Genomic DNA, 17,676 nt, shown 5'->3' with positions numbered 1-17,676 from the left:
GAGGTCTGGACCCAGTGTGTTGTAGTAGTACCAGTACCATTAACAGTGGTGGTTCTGTAGTCTAGTCGTGACCAGAGAGGTCTGGACCCAGTGTGTTGTAGTAGTACCGGTACCATTAACAGTGGTGGTTCTGTAGTCTAGTCGTGACCAGAGAGGTCTGGACCCAGTGTGTTGTAGTAGTACCAGTACCATTAACAGTGGTGGTTCTGTAGTCTAGTCGTGACCAGAGAGGTCTGGACCCAGACAGTGTGTTGTAGTAGTACCAGTACCATTAACAGTGGTGGTTCTGTAGTCTAGTCGTGACCAGAGAGGTCTGGACCCAGTGTGTTGTAGTAGTACCGGTACCATTAACAGTGGTGGTTCTGTAGTCTAGTCGTGACCAGAGAGGTCTGGACCCAGTGTGTTGTAGTAGTACCGGTACCATTAACAGTGGTGGTTCTGTAGTCTAGTCGTGACCAGAGAGGTCTGGACCCAGTGTGTTGTAGTAGTACCGGTACCATTAACAGTGGTGGTTCTGTAGTCTAGTCGTGACCAGAGAGGTCTGGACCCAGTGTGTTGTAGTAGTACCAGTACCATTAACAGTGGTGGTTCTGTAGTCTAGTCGTGACCAGAGAGGTCTGGACCCAGTGTGTTGTAGTAGTACCGGTACCATTAACAGTGGTGGTTCTGTAGTCTAGTCGTGACCAGAGAGGTCTGGACCCAGTGTGTTGTAGTAGTATCGGTACCATTAACAGTGGTGGTTCTGTAGTCTAGTCGTGACCAGAGAGGTCTGGACCCAGTGTGTTGTAGTAGTACCAGTACCATTAACAGTGGTGGTTCTGTAGTCTAGTCGTGACCAGAGAGGTCTGGACCCAGTGTGTTGTAGTAGTACCGGTACCATTAACAGTGGTGGTTCTGTAGTCTAGTCGTGACCAGAGAGGTCTGGACCCAGTGTGTTGTAGTAGTACCAGTACCATTAACAGTGGTGGTTCTGTAGTCTAGTCGTGACCAAAGAGGTCTGGACCCAGACAATGTGTTTGTAGTAGTACCGGTACCATTAACAGTGGTGGTTCTGTAGTCTAGTCGTGACCAGAGAGGTCTGGACCCAGTGTGTTGTAGTAGTACCAGTACCATTAACAGTGGTGGTTCTGTAGTCTAGTCGTGACCAGAGAGGTCTGGACCCAGTGTGTTGTAGTAGTACCAGTACCATTAACAGTGGTGGTTCTGTAGTCTAGTCGTGACCAGAGAGGTCTGGACCCAGTGTGTTGTAGTAGTACCAGTACCATTAACAGTGGTGGTTCTGTAGTCTAGTCGTGACCAGAGAGGTCTGGACCCAGTGTGTTGTAGTAGTACCAGTACCATTAACAGTGGTGGTTCTGTAGTCTAGTCGTGACCAGAGAGGTCTGGACCCAGTGTGTTGTAGTAGTACCAGTACCATTAACAGTGGTGGTTCTGTAGTCTAGTCGTGACCAGAGAGGTCTGGACCCAGTGTGTTGTAGTAGTACCAGTACCATTAACAGTGGTGGTTCTGTAGTCTAGTCGTGACCAGAGAGGTCTGGACCCAGTGTGTTGTAGTAGTACCGGTACCATTAACAGTGGTGGTTCTGTAGTCTAGTCGTGACCAGAGAGGTCTGGACCCAGTGTGTTGTAGTAGTACCAGTACCATTAACAGTGGTGGTTCTGTAGTCTAGTCGTGACCAGAGAGGTCTGGACCCAGTGTGTTGTAGTAGTACCAGTACCATTAACAGTGGTGGTTCTGTAGTCTAGTCGTGACCAGAGAGGTCTGGACCCAGTGTGTTGTAGTAGTACCAGTACCATTAACAGTGGTGGTTCTGTAGTCTAGTCGTGACCAGAGAGGTCTGGACCCAGTGTGTTGTAGTAGTACCAGTACCATTAACAGTGGTGGTTCTGTAGTCTAGTCGTGACCAGAGAGGTCTGGACCCAGTGTGTTGTAGTAGTACCAGTACCATTAACAGTGGTGGTTCTGTAGTCTAGTCGTGACCAGAGAGGTCTGGACCCAGTGTGTTGTAGTAGTACCAGTACCATTAACAGTGGTGGTTCTGTAGTCTAGTCGTGACCAGAGAGGTCTGGACCCAGTGTGTTGTAGTAGTACCAGTACCATTAACAGTGGTGGTTCTGTAGTCTAGTCGTGACCAGAGAGGTCTGGACCCAGTGTGTTGTAGTAGTACCAGTACCATTAACAGTGGTGGTTCTGTAGTCTAGTCGTGACCAGAGAGGTCTGGACCCAGACAGTGTGTTGTAGTAGTACCAGTACCATTAACAGTGGTGGTTCTGTAGTCTAGTCGTGACCAGAGAGGTCTGGACCCAGTGTGTTGTAGTAGTACCAGTACCATTAACAGTGGGACATTGGTGGTTCTGCGGTTCCTGTAGTCGAGCCATGGCCAGAGAGGCTTGGATCCTGACGTTGGGGAACTTGTCTGTGACTCGGACCAACATGGCCTGGTGGATACCGTCAAACAGGTCATCATCGATCTGGGCGTTCTCCGCCATGCTGCCTAGCAACTTGTTGATCAGCTGACACACCCGGAACCTCACCGCGTGGCTGTTGGCCTTGTGGGACTGGAGGGGGGGGGGGGGGGGGGACACACTTGGGTTAGCAGCAGAGAAGTAGCATCAAGACCTTGACTACTGGCGTTGTAGATGTCCTGATCAGTCCAGGGGTACCATCAGAGTAGTGTTGTCATGACACCAGTATCACCAGACTAAAACAATACTACACGTACAGGACTTCATGGTCCTTTAAGAACCTGTATTTATATCAGATCAAAGCAAAACAAATCTGACACACTTCCAGAGCTTTGTCGGATCCTACGACCACACGTAGTGCTACTGAACCAGCAGACCTAGACCCTGTCTCACTGAACCAGCAGACCTAGACCCTGTCACACTGAACCAGCAGACCTAGACACTGTCACACTGAACCAGCAGACCTAGACCCTGTCACACTGAACCAGCAGACCTAGACACTGTCACACTGAACCAGCAGACCTAGACCCTGTCTCACTGAACCAGCAGACCTAGACCCTGTCTCACTGAACCAGCAGACCTAGACCCTGTCACACTGAACCAGCAGACCTAGACCCTGTTACACTGAACTAGCAGACCTAGACACTGTCACACTGAACCAGCAGACCTAGACCCTGTCACACTGAACCAGCAGACCTAGACACTGTCACACTGAACCAGCAGACCTAGACACTGTCACACTGAACTAGCAGACCTAGACCCTGTCACACTGAACCAGCAGACCTAGACCCTGTCACACTGAACCAGCAGGCCTAGACCCTGTCACACTGAACCAGCAGGCCTAGACCCTGTCACACTGAACCAGCAGACCTAGACCCTGTCACACTGAACCAGCAGACCTAGACCCTGTCACACTGAACCAGCAGACCTAGACCCTGTCACACTGAACCAGCAGACCTAGACACTGTCTCACTGAACCAGCAGACCTAGACACTGTCACACTGAACCAGCAGACCTAGACACTGTCACACTGAACCAGCAGACCTAGACACTGTCACACTGAACCAGCAGACCTAGACACTGTCACACTGAACCAGCAGACCTAGACACTGTCACACTGAACCAGCAGACCTAGACACTGTCACACTGAACCAGCAGACCTAGACACTGTCACACTGAACCAGCAGACCTAGACACTGTCACACTGAACCAGCAGACCTAGACACTGTCACACTGAACCAGCAGACCTAGACACTGTCACACTGAACCAGCAGACCTAGACACCGTCACACTGAACCAGCAGACCTAGACACCGTCACACTGAACCAGCAGACCTAGACACCGTCACACTGAACCAGCAGACCTAGACCCTGTCACACTGAACCAGCAGACCTAGACCCTGTTACACTGAATCAGCAGACCTAGACCCTGTTACACTGAACCAGCCAAGACGTAGTGCTACTGAATCAGCAGCCCTAGACCCTGTTACACTGAACCAGCCAAGACGTAGTGGTACTGAACCAGCAGACCTAGACCCTGTCACACTGAACCAGCCAAGTCGTAGTGGTACTGAATCAGCAGACCTAGACCCTGTCTCACTGAACCAGCAAAGACGTAGTGGTACTGAATCAGCAGACCTAGACCCTGTCTCACTGAACCAGCCAAGACATAGTGGTACTGAACCAGCAGACCTAGACCCTGTCTCACTGAACCAGCCAAGACGTAGTGGTACTGAACCAGCAGACCTAGACCCTGTTACACTGAACGAGGAGCCAAGACGTAGTGGTATTGAACCAGCAGACCTAGACCCTGTTACACTGAACCAGCAGACCTAGACCCTGTTACACTGAACCAGCAGACCTAGACCCTGTCTCACTGAACCAGCCAAGACGTAGTGGTACTGAATCAGCAGACCTAGACCCTGTCTCACTGAACCAGCCAAGACGTAGTGGTACTGAATCAGCAGACCTAGACCCTGTTACACTGAACCAGCCAAGACGTAGTGGTACTGAATCAGCAGACCTAGACCCTGTCTCACTGAACCAGCCAAGACGTAGTGGTACTGAACCAGCAGACCTAGACCCTGTCTCACTGAACCAGCCAAGACATAGAGGTACTGAATCAGCAGACCTAGACCCTGTCTCACTGAACGAGGAGCCAAGACGTAGTGGTACTGAACCAGCAGACCTAGACCCTGTCTCACTGAACCAGCCAAGACGTAGTGGTACTGAATCAGCAGACCTAGACCTTGTCTCACTGAACCAGCCAAGACGTAGTGGTACTGAACCAGCAGACCTAGACCCTGTTACACTGAACCAGCCAAGACGTAATGGTACTGAATCAGCAGACCTAGACCCTGTCACACTGAACCAGCCAAGACGTAGTGGTACTGAATCAGCAGACCTAGACCCTGTCTCACTGAACGAGGAGCCAAGACGTAGTGGTACTGAATCAGCAGACCTAGACCCTGTCTCACTGAACCAGCCAAGACGTAGTGGTACTGAATCAGCAGACCTAGACCCTGTCTCACTGAACCAGCCAAGACATAGTGGTACTGAACCAGCAGACCTAGACCCTGTCTCACTGAACCAGCCAATACGTAGTGGTACCGAATCAGCAGACCTAGACCCTGTTACACTGAACCAGCCAAGACATAGTGGTACTGAATCAGCAGACCTAGACCCTGTCTCACTGAACGAGGAGCCAAGACGTAGTGGTACTGAATCAGCAGACCTAGACCCTGTCTCACTGAACCAGCCAAGACGTAGTGGTACTGAATCAGCAGACCTAGACCCTGTTACACTGAACCAGCCAAGACGTAGTGGTACTGAATCAGCAGACCTAGACCCTGTTACACTGAACCAGCCAAGACGTAGTGGTACTGAATCAGCAGACCTAGACCCTGTTACACTGAACCAGCCAAGACGTAGTGGTACTGAATCAGCAGACCTAGACCCTGTCTCACTGAACCAGCCAAGACGTAGTGGTACTGAATCAGCAGACCTAGACCCTGTCTCACTGAACCAGCCAAGACGTAGTGGTACTGAACCAGCAGACCTAGACCCTGTCACACTGAACCAGCCAAGACGTAGTGGTACTGAATCAGCAGACCTAGACCCTGTCACACTGAACCAGCCAAGACGTGGTGGTACTGAATCAGCAGACCTAGACCCTGTCACACTGAACCAGCCAAGACGTAGTGGTACTGAATCAGCAGACCTAGACCCTGTCTCACTGAACGAGGAGCCAAGACGTAGTGGTACTGAATCAGCAGACCTAGACCCGGTCACACTGAACAAGGAGCCAAGTCGTAGTGGTACTGAATCAGCAGACCTAGACCCTGTCTCACTGAACCAGCCAAGACGTAGTGGTACTGAACCAGCAGACCTAGACCCTGTCTCACTGAACCAGCCAAGACGTAGTGGTACTGAATCAGCAGACCTAGACCCTGTCTCACTGAACCAGCCAAGACGTAGTGGTACTGAATCAGCAGACCTAGACCCTGTCTCACTGAACCAGCCAAGACGTAGTGGTACTGAACCAGCAGACCTAGACCCTGTCTCACTGAACCAGCCAAGACGTAGTGGTACTGAATCAGCAGACCTAGACCCTGTCTCACTGAACCAGCCAAGACGTAGTGGTACTGAATCAGCAGACCTAGACCCTGTCTCACTGAACGAGGAGCCAAGACGTAGTGGTACTGAATCAGCAGACCTAGACCCTGTCTCACTGAACGAGGAGCCAAGACGTAGTGGTACTGAATCAGCAGACCTAGACCCTGTCTCACTGAACGAGGAGCCAAGACGTAGTGGTACTGAATCAGCAGACCTAGACCCTGTCTCACTGAACCAGCCAAGACGTAGTGGTACTGAATCAGCAGACCTAGACCCTGTCACACTGAACGAGGAGCCAAGACGTAGTGGTACTGAATCAGCAGACCTAGACCCTGTCTCACTGAACCAGCCAAGATGTAGTGGTACTGAGTCAGCAGACCTAGACCCTGTTACACTGAACCAGCCAAGACGTAGTGGTACTGAATCAGCAGACCTAGACCCTGTCTCACTGAACCAGCCAAGACGTAGTGCTACTGAATCAGCAGACCTAGACCCTGTCTCACTGAACCAGCCAAGACGTAGTGGTACTGAACCAGCAGACCTAGACCCTGTCACACTGAACCAGCCAAGACATAGTGGTACTGAACCAGCAGACCTAGACCCTGTTACACTGAACCAGCCAAGACGTAGTGGTACTGAACCAGCAGACCTAGACCCTGTCACACTGAACCAGCCAAGACGTAATGGTACTGAATCAGCAGACCTAGACCCTGTCACACTGAACCAGCCAAGACGTAGTGGTACTGAATCAGCAGACCTAGACCCTGTCTCACTGAACGAGGAGCCAAGACGTAGTGGTACTGAATCAGCAGACCTAGACCCGGTCACACTGAACAAGGAGCCAAGACGTAGTGGTACTGAATCAGCAGACCTAGACCCTGTCTCACTGAACCAGCCAAGACGTAGTGGTACTGAACCAGCAGACCTAGACCCTGTCTCACTGAACCAGCCAAGACGTAGTGGTACTGAATCAGCAGACCTAGACCCTGTCTCACTGAACCAGCCAAGACGTAGTGGTACTGAACCAGCAGACCTAGACCCTGTCTCACTGAACCAGCCAAGACGTAGTGGTACTGAATCAGCAGACCTAGACCCTGTCTCACTGAACGAGGAGCCAAGACGTAGTGGTACTGAATCAGCAGACCTAGACCCTGTCTCACTGAACCAGCCAAGACGTAGTGGTACTGAATCAGCAGACCTAGACCCTGTTACACTGAACCAGCCAAGACGTAGTGGTACTGAACCAGCAGACCTAGTGGTACTGAACCAGCCAAGAGGTAGTGGTACTGAACTAGCCAAGAGTTAGTGGTACTGAACCAGCCAAGACGTAGTGGTACTGAATCAGCAGACCTAGACCCTGTTACACTGAACCAGCCAAGACGTAGTGGTACTGAATCAGCAGACCTAGACCCTGTTACACTGAACCAGCCAAGACGTAGTGGTACTGAATCAGCAGACCTAGACCCTGTCACACTGAACCAGCCAAGACGTAGTGGTACTGAATCAGCAGACCTAGACCCTGTCTCACTGAACCAGCCAAGACGTAGTGGTACTGAATCAGCAGACCTAGACCCTGTCTCACTGAACCAGCCAAGACGTAGTGGTACTGAACCAGCAGACCTAGACCCTGTCTCACTGAACCAGCCAAGACGTAGTGGTACTGAACCAGCAGACCTAGACCCTGTCTCACTGAACCAGCCAAGACGTAGTGGTACTGAATCAGCAGACCTAGACCCTGTCTCACTGAACCAGCCAAGACGTAGTGGTACTGAATCAGCAGACCTAGACCCTGTCTCACTGAACCAGCCAAGACGTAGTGGTACTGAACCAGCAGACCTAGACCCTGTTACACTGAACCAGCCAAGACGTAGTGGTACTGAATCAGCAGACCTAGACCCTGTCTCACTGAACCAGCCAAGACGTAGTGGTACTGAACCAGCAGACCTAGTGGTACTGAACCAGCCAAGAGGTAGTGGTACTGAACCAGCCAAGAGGTAGTGGTACTGAACCAGCCAAGAGGTAGTGGTACTGAACCAGCCAAGACGTAGTGGTACTGAACCAGCCAAGACGTAGTGGTACTGAATCAGCAGACCTAGACCCTGTCTCACTGAACCAGCCAAGACGTAGTGGTACTGAATCAGCAGACCTAGACCCTGTCTCACTGAACCAGCCAAGACGTAGTGGTACTGAACCAGCAGACCTAGACCCTGTTACACTGAACCAGCCAAGACGTAATGGTACTGAATCAGCAGACCTAGACCCTGTCACACTGAACCAGCCAAGACGTAGTGGTACTGAATCAGCAGACCTAGACCCTGTCTCACTGAACGAGGAGCCAAGACGTAGTGGTACTGAATCAGCAGACCTAGACACTGTCTCACTGAACCAGCCAAGACGTAGTGGTACTGAATCAGCAGACCTAGACCCTGTCTCACTGAACCAGCCAAGACATAGTGGTACTGAACCAGCAGACCTAGACCCTGTCTCACTGAACCAGCCAATACGTAGTGGTACCGAATCAGCAGACCTAGACCCTGTTACACTGAACCAGCCAAGACATAGTGGTACTGAATCAGCAGACCTAGACCCTGTCTCACTGAACGAGGAGCCAAGACGTAGTGGTACTGAATCAGCAGACCTAGACCCTGTTACACTGAACCAGCCAAGACGTAGTGGTACTGAATCAGCAGACCTAGACCCTGTCACACTGAACCAGCCAAGACGTAGTGGTACTGAATCAGCAGACCTAGACCCTGTCACACTGAACCAGCCAAGACGTAGTGGTACTGAATCAGCAGACCTAGACCCTGTCTCACTGAACGAGGAGCCAAGACGTAGTGGTACTGAATCAGCAGACCTAGACCCGGTCACACTGAACAAGGAGCCAAGTCGTAGTGGTACTGAATCAGCAGACCTAGACCCTGTCTCACTGAACCAGCCAAGACGTAGTGGTACTGAACCAGCAGACCTAGACCCTGTCTCACTGAACCAGCCAAGACGTAGTGGTACTGAATCAGCAGACCTAGACCCTGTCTCACTGAACCAGCCAAGACGTAGTGGTACTGAATCAGCAGACCTAGACCCTGTCTCACTGAACCAGCCAAGACGTAGTGGTACTGAACCAGCAGACCTAGACCCTGTCTCACTGAACCAGCCAAGACGTAATGGTACTGAATCAGCAGACCTAGACCCTGTCTCACTGAACGAGCCAAGACGTAGTGGTACTGAATCAGCAGACCTAGACCCTGTCTCACTGAACGAGGAGCCAAGACGTAGTGGTACTGAATCAGCAGACCTAGACCCTGTCTCACTGAACGAGGAGCCAAGACGTAGTGGTACTGAATCAGCAGACCTAGACCCTGTCTCACTGAACGAGGAGCCAAGACGTAGTGGTACTGAATCAGCAGACCTAGACCCTGTCTCACTGAACCAGCCAAGACGTAGTGGTACTGAATCAGCAGACCTAGACCCTGTCACACTGAACGAGGAGCCAAGACGTAGTGGTACTGAATCAGCAGACCTAGACCCTGTCTCACTGAACCAGCCAAGATGTAGTGGTACTGAATCAGCAGACCTAGACCCTGTTACACTGAACCAGCCAAGACGTAGTGGTACTGAACCAGCAGACCTAGACCCTGTCACACTGAACCAGCCAAGACGTAGTGGTACTGAATCAGCAGACCTAGACCCTGTCTCACTGAACGAGGAGCCAAGACGTAGTGGTACTGAATCAGCAGACCTAGACCCTGTCTCACTGAACCAGCCAAGATGTAGTGGTACTGAATCAGCAGACCTAGACCCTGTCACACTGAACCAGCCAAGACGTAGTGGTACTGAATCAGCAGACCTAGACCCTGTCTCACTGAACGAGGAGCCAAGACGTAGTGGTACTGAATCAGCAGACCTAGACCCTGTCTCACTGAACCAGCCAAGACGTAGTGGTACTGAACCAGCAGACCTAGACCCTGTCTCACTGAACCAGCCAAGACGTAGTGGTACTGAATCAGCAGACCTAGACCCTGTCTCACTGAACCAGCCAAGACGTAGTGGTACTGAATCAGCAGACCTAGACCCTGTCTCACTGAACCAGCCAAGACGTAGTGGTACTGAATCAGCAGACCTAGACCCTGTCTCACTGAACCAGCCAAGACGTAGTGGTACTGAACCAGCAGACCTAGACCCTGTCTCACTGAACCAGCCAAGACGTAGTGGTACTGAATCAGCAGACCTAGACCCTGTCTCACTGAACGAGGAGCCAAGACGTAGTGGTACTGAATCAGCAGACCTAGACCCTGTCTCACTGAACCAGCCAAGACGTAGTGGTACTGAATCAGCAGACCTAGACCCTGTTACACTGAACCAGCCAAGACGTAGTGGTACTGAATCAGCAGACCTAGACCCTGTCTCACTGAACCAGCCAAGACGTAGTGCTACTGAATCAGCAGACCTAGACCCTGTTACACTGAACCAGCCAAGACGTAGTGGTACTGAACCAGCAGACCTAGTGGTACTGAACCAGCCAAGAGGTAGTGGTACTGAACTAGCCAAGAGTTAGTGGTACTGAACCAGCCAAGACGTAGTGGTACTGAACCAGCCAAGACGTAGACCCTGTTACACTGAACCAGCCAAGACGTAGTGGTACTGAATCAGCAGACCTAGACCCTGTTACACTGAACCAGCCAAGACGTAGTGGTACTGAATCAGCAGACCTAGACCCTGTCACACTGAACCAGCCAAGACGTAGTGGTACTGAACCAGCAGACCTAGACCCTGTCTCACTGAACCAGCCAAGACGTAGTGGTACTGAATCAGCAGACCTAGACCCTGTCTCACTGAACCAGCCAAGACGTAGTGGTACTGAACCAGCAGACCTAGACCCTGTCTCACTGAACGAGGAGCCAAGACGTTGTGGTACTGAATCAGCAGACCTAGACCCTGTCACACTGAACCAGCCAAGACGTAGTGGTACTGAATCAGCAGACCTAGACCCTGTCTCACTGAACGAGGAGCCAAGACGTAGTGGTACTGAATCAGCAGACCTAGACCCTGTCTCACTGAACGAGGAGCCAAGACGTAGTGGTACTGAATCAGCAGACCTAGACCCTGTCACACTGAACCAGCCAAGACGTAGTGGTACTGAACCAGCAGACCTAGACCCTGTTACACTGAACCAGCCAAGACGTAGTGGTACTGAACCAGCAGACGTAGTGGTACTGAACCAGCCAAGAGGTAGTGGTACTGAACCAGCCAAGACGTAGTGGTACTGAATCAGCAGACCTAGACCCTGTCTCACTGAACCAGCCAAGACGTAGTGGTACTGAATCAGCAGACCTAGACCCTGTCTCACTGAACCAGCCAAGACGTAGTGGTACTGAATCAGCAGACCTAGACCCTGTCTCACTGAACCAGCCAAGACGTAGTGGTACTGAATCAGCAGACCTAGACCCTGTCTCACTGAACCAGCCAAGACGTAGTGGTACTGAACCAGCAGACCTAGACCCTGTCTCACTGAACGAGGAGCCAAGACGTAGTGGTACTGAATCAGCAGACCTAGACCCTGTCTCAATGAACCAGCCAAGACGTAGTGGTACTGAATCAGCAGACCTAGACCCTGTTACACTGAACCAGCCAAGACGTAGTGGTACTGAATCAGCAGACCTAGACCCAGTTACACTGAACCAGCCAAGACGTAGTGGTACTGAATCAGCAGACCTAGACCCTGTCTCACTGAACGAGGAGCCAAGACGTAGTGGTACTGAATCAGCAGACCTAGACCCTGTTACACTGAACCAGCCAAGACGTAGTGGTACTGAATCAGCAGACCTAGACCCTGTCTCACTGAACCAGCCAAGACGTAGTGGTACTGAATCAGCAGACCTAGACCCTGTCTCACTGAACCAGCCAAGACGTAGTGGTACTGAACCAGCAGACCTAGACCCTGTCACACTGAACCAGCCAAGACGTAATGGTACTGAACCAGCAGACCTAGACCCTGTCACACTGAACCAGCCAAGACGTAGTGGTACTGAATCAGCAGACCTAGACCCTGTCTCACTGAACGAGGAGCCAAGACGTAGTGGTACTGAATCAGCAGACCTAGACCCGGTCACACTGAACAAGGAGCCAAGACGTAGTGGTACTGAATCAGCAGACCTAGACCCTGTCTCACTGAACCAGCCAAGACGTAGTGGTACTGAACCAGCAGACCTAGACCCTGTCTCACTGAACCAGCCAAGACGTAGTGGTACTGAATCAGCAGACCTAGACCCTGTCTCACTGAACCAGCCAAGACATAGTGGTACTGAACCAGCAGACCTAGACCCTGTCTCACTGAACCAGCAGACCTAGACCCTGTTACACTGAACTAGCCAAGACGTAGTGGTACTGAACCAGCAGACCTAGACCCTGTCTCACTGAACCAGCCAAGACGTAGTGCTACTGAACCAGCAGACCTAGACCCTGTCTCACTGAACCAGCAGACCTAGCCCCTGTTACACTGAACCAGTCAAGACGTAGTGGTACTGAACCAGCAGACCTAGACCCTGTTACACTGAACCAGTCAAGACGTAGTGGTACTGAACCAGCAGACCTAGACCCTGTTACACTGAACTAGCCAAGACGTACTGGTACTGAATCAGCAGACCTAGACCCTGTTACACTGAACCAGCAGACCTAGACACTGTCTCACTGAACCAGCCAAGACGTAGTGGTACTGAACCAGCAGACCTAGACCCTGTCACACTGAACCAGCAGACCTAGACACTGTCACACTGAACCAGCCAAGACGTAGTGGTACTGAACCAGCAGACCTAGACCCTGTCACACTGAACCAGCAGACCTAGACACTGTCACACTGAACCAGCCAAGACGTAGTGGTACTGAACCAGCAGACCTAGACCCTGTCTCACTGAACCAGCAGACCTAGACACTGTCTCACTGAACCAGCAGACCTAGACACTGTCACACTGAACCAGCAGACCTAGACACTGTCACACTGAACCAGCCAAGACGTACTGGTACTGAACCAGCAGACCTAGACCCTGTCACACTGAACCAGCAGACCTAGACACTGTCACACTGAACCAGCAGACCTAGACACTGTCTCACTGAACCAGCAGACCTAGACCCTGTCTCACTGAACCAGCAGACCTAGACCCTGTCTCACTGAACCAGCAGACCTAGACACTGTCTCACTGAACCAGCAGACCTAGACACTGTCACACTGAACCAGCAGACCTAGACACTGTCACACTGAACCAGCCAAGACGTAGTGGTACTGAACCAGCAGACCTAGACCCTGTCACACTGAACCAGCAGACCTAGACACTGTCACACTGAACCAGCAGACCTAGACACTGTCTCACTGAACCAGCAGACCTAGACCCTGTCTCACTGAACCAGCAGACCTAGACCCTGTCTCACTGAACCAGCAAAGACGTAGTGGTACTGAACCAGCAGACCTAGACCCTGTCTCACTGAACCAGCCAAGACGTCCGGACAATCGTTTATGACTTATGAATTTGCCCACGACTTGGAATTTTTGTCTAGGACGGCAAAATCGTGGCATAAGACGGCTAAAATCGTAGTCTTTGGGGGTCTTTAGATAGATTACTAGCTACTAAGTTAGCAAACCAAATGCACAACTCCAGAGCATTTAGCACGTTAGACAGTTAACTTAATAGTTATAAGATATTTAGCTACATAACGTGCTACATAACAAGGCTCAGGCCTCTCCTCATTGTTGTGCGTGTAAATAAGCACGTGACAGCGCTTCACAAGGCTCAGGTCTCTCCTCATAGCACGTGACAGCGCCTCACAAGGCTCAGGTCTCTCCTCATAGCACGTGACAGCGCCTCACAAGGATCAGGCCTCTCCTCATAGCACGTGACAGCGCCTCACAAGGCTCAGGCCTCTCCTCATAGCACGTGACAGCGCCTCACAAGGCTCAGGCCTCTCCTCATAGCACGTGACAGCGCCTCACAAGGCTCAGGTCTCTCCTCATAGCACGTGACAGCGCCTCACAAGGCTCAGGCCTCTCCTCATTGTTGTGCTTGTAAATAAGCACGTGACAGCGCTTCACAAGGCTCAGGTCTCTCCTCATAGCACGTGACAGCGCCTCACAAGGCTCAGGCCTCTCCTCATAGCACGTGACAGCGCCTCACAAGGCTCAGGCCTCTCCTCATAGCACGTGACAGCGCCTCACAAGGCTCAGGCCTCTCCTCATAGCACGTGACAGCGCCTCACAAGGCTCAGGCCTCTCCTCATAGCACGTGACAGCGCCTCACAAGGATCAGGCCTCTCCTCATAGCACGTGACAACGCCTCACAAGGCTCAGGCCTCTCCTCATAGCACGTGACAGCGCCTCACAAGGCCCAGGCCTCTCCTCATAGCACGTGACAGCGCCTCACAAGGCTCAGGCCTCTCCTCATAGCACGTGACAGCGCCTCACAAGGCTCAGGCCTCTCCTCATAGCACGTGACAGCGCCTCACAAGGCTCAGGCCTCTCCTCATAGCACGTGACAGCGCCTCACAAGGCTCAGGTCTCTCCTCATTGTTGTGCGTGTAAATAAGCACGTGACAGCGCCTCACAAGGCTCAGGCCTCTCCTCATAGCACGTGACAGCGCCTCACAAGGCTCAGGCCTCTCCTCATAGCACGTGACAGCGCCTCACAAGGCTCAGGCCTCTCCTCATAGCACGTGACAGCGCCTCACAAGGCTCAGGCCTCTCCTCATAGCACGTGACAACGCCTCACAAGGCTCAGGCCTCTCCTCATAGCACGTGACAGCGCCTCACAAGGCTCAGGCCTCTCCTCATAGCACGTGACAGCGCCTCACAAGGCTCAGGCCTCTCCTCATAGCACGTGACAGCGCCTCACAAGGCTCAGGCCTCTCCTCATAGCACGTGACAGCGCCTCACAAGGCTCAGGCCTCTCCTCATAGCACGTGACAGCGCCTCACAAGGCTCAGGCCTCTCCTCATAGCACGTGACAGCGCCTCACAAGGCTCAGGCCTCTCCTCATAGCACGTGACAGCGCCTCACAAGGCTCAGGCCTCTCCTCATAGCACGTGACAGCGCCTCACAAGGCTCAGGCCTCTCCTCATAGCACGTGACAGCGCCTCACAAGGCTCAGGCCTCTCCTCATAGCACGTGACAGCGCCTCACAAGGCTCAGGTCTCTCCTCATTGTTGTGCTTGTAAATAAGCACGTGACTGGGGACTACAGGTGAGCTTCATAATGAAACATTATGGTGACAGGTGAAATGAACAATGTTATCTGCTTTATATCTCCTGACGTATTTCACAAGTTGACTTCAGATATTTACTTTTCTTTTTAAACTACCTACAAATATTAAAATGTATAAAGAAAAAAATGTATTGTTTCAACGGTATTGAAAAATTATTATGTGGATATTTACAAATACCCCGGGTATACGGTATACCACCCTAGCCTACTACCATAGGGCCCTGGTTAAAAGCAATGCAGTACATAAGAAATAGTTTGGGACTCAGAGTTGTAGTACCTCCAACAGGAAGTTGAACATGTAACTGAGGAAGGGGTTCTCGTCCTCTTCTTCATCGTCCTCTTCCTCTCCTCCCTCGGTGGAAGGCGTCTGGAAGCTGGTGGAGAATTTGGAGACAAACTCTATGACGTTTTCCACAGCCGGTTCTCTCTTGTACACGATCATGGCGTGCTTCAGGTACTGGAAAAACTCCTCGTGGAACAATGTCTTGTCCTCCAACTAGGGACAGGACAGAGAGACAGACACACGGGGACAGACACACAGGAAACAGGTTGGGTGGTTCTCTTGCTGGTAATAGAAAGAGGATTAACAGAAACAGTGATTTAAACATGTGTGTGTCACTATGTGTGTGCACACCTTGTTGTACTGTTTGTGTGTGTGTGTGTGTGTGTGTGTGTGTGTGTGTGTGTGTGTGTGTGTGTGTGTGTGTGTGTGTGTGTGTGTGTGTGTGTGTGTGTGTGTGTGTGTGTGTGTGTGTGTGTGTGTGTGTGTGTGTACATAGGGAGTTTTTCCTAGCCACCGTGCTTCTACACCTGCATTGCTTGCCGTTTGTGGTTTTAGGCTGGGTTTCTGTATAGCACTTTGTGACATCGGCTGATGCAAAATGGGCTTTATAAATACATTTGATTGATTGATTAGGTGTGTGTTTACAGGTGTGTTTGTGTGTTTACAGGTGTGTTTACAGGCGTGTGTACCTTGTTGTACGTGTTCTTGAGACTGGCCACCAGTTTAGCCTTGTTATTGTGTCCTTTCTGAGCGCGCTGAAACGCCTCTTTTATCGCCAACTCACTTTCCCCAGTCATCTTTCTCTCCTGAAGAAACAAAACCGACAGTTAGCTACAACCTTATCATTCAAACACCGGTATAAACTACACTAGCGTTAAACCAAACTAGCATTAAACTACACTAGTTGGCTTGTTAGCATACAAAAAAAGACAATAAGCCTAGTTAACGTATTAAACAATGAAGGGAAGTAGTCGAGGTATGTGACTGGAAAATTGGGTTAAACATCCAACAACAAGCACTGTTTGTAGCTATTCGACGTTAATTTAGCTACCTGGTATTTAGCTACCATAGCCAACGTCGTAGCAGCTGTAGTAGCTACAGTATTAACGACGTTGGCCATCTAACTCTAGTTTCAATTAGCGAAACTTTCTTCAAATGACCCCATTTCACTATTCCAGACGAATATCTCACCCGTCCTCTTCGGCTAGAATAGTTCTCACATAAAGTCCTCTATTATGCAATAATTAACTGTTTTAAAAGCTAATAATAGCTAGCTAGCTAACGTTTCTCTCCTTCCAGCCACTCCTCAAGCTCCCTACGGACACACTGAGGCAGGAAAACATTGTCTCAACAGTACCAAAGAGGTTGGAAACGGGGATGACACGTCTCACAAAAGCATTAATATTGCCAATAAAGTTTATTTAGTAAATAAATAACATTTAACAGATAAAAAAATAAATTGAGATTTCCGTTTGTTCTTACTTGTTATTGACAACTCGCGCTGCTTGTCGCGTCTGCGTCTGCCGCCCGTTTTCAAATTTAACTGCCAGTCTCGCGAGAGGTGAGATTTGTGTTGTCTACGTCATTCCCCTTCTTTTGTATTTTATTTTGTTTCATTTCCCCTTTATTTAACCAGGTAGACCAGTTGAGAACTACGATCTGGCCAAGATAAAGCAAAGCAGTGCGACACAAACAACACAGAGTTACACATTTATCACTCCAGTGTTAATCTGCTAAATTGTAATTACTTCGCTACTATGGCCTATTTAATGCCTTACCACCTCACGCCATTTGCACACACTGTATATAGACTTTTTTTCTATTGTGTTATTGACTGTACTCTTGTTTATTCCATGTGTAACTCTGTGTTGTTGTTTCTGTCGCACTGCTTTGCTTTATTCTTGGCCAGGTCGCAGTTGTAAATGAGAACTTGTTCTCAACTAGCTTACCTGGTTAAATAAAGGTGAAATAAAATTAAAATAAAACACATGAAATAAACAAACGCACAGTCAATAACACAATAGAAGAAAAAAAAGGTTCTATCCAGCTCCTTGTAAAAAATATTTGCC

General features: G+C 50.5%; 1 protein-coding gene across 4 annotated transcripts in view; it reads right to left on the bottom strand.

Annotated features, from left to right (window-relative positions):
• The window catches only part of ncapg (non-SMC condensin I complex, subunit G), an 83,726-nt gene extending 66,581 nt beyond the window's left edge, over positions 1-17,145 (bottom strand). For 3 of the 4 annotated variants that reach the window (XM_055912784.1, XM_055912786.1, XM_055912787.1), the window contains exons 1-4: positions 16,799-16,922; positions 16,297-16,413; positions 15,602-15,820; positions 2,331-2,559 (exon numbers count right to left, since the gene is read on the bottom strand). In XM_055912784.1, coding sequence (XP_055768759.1) covers positions 2,331-2,559; positions 15,602-15,820; positions 16,297-16,404 — 556 coding nt within the window. In that variant the 5' untranslated portion in view covers positions 16,405-16,413; positions 16,799-16,922. Of the gene's footprint in view, positions 1-2,330; positions 2,560-15,601; positions 15,821-16,296; positions 16,414-16,798; positions 16,923-17,089 lie in introns of those variants that run through there. The other variant, XM_055912785.1, reaches the window with a different exon arrangement.
• Positions 17,146-17,676: the final 531 nt, after the last annotated feature.

Source organism: Salvelinus fontinalis, unplaced genomic scaffold (genome assembly GCF_029448725.1).
Source record: "Salvelinus fontinalis isolate EN_2023a unplaced genomic scaffold, ASM2944872v1 scaffold_0213, whole genome shotgun sequence".
NCBI classification, from domain to species: Eukaryota; Metazoa; Chordata; class Actinopteri; order Salmoniformes; family Salmonidae; genus Salvelinus; species Salvelinus fontinalis.
This window is presented reverse-complemented; position numbering and strand designations above follow the sequence as displayed.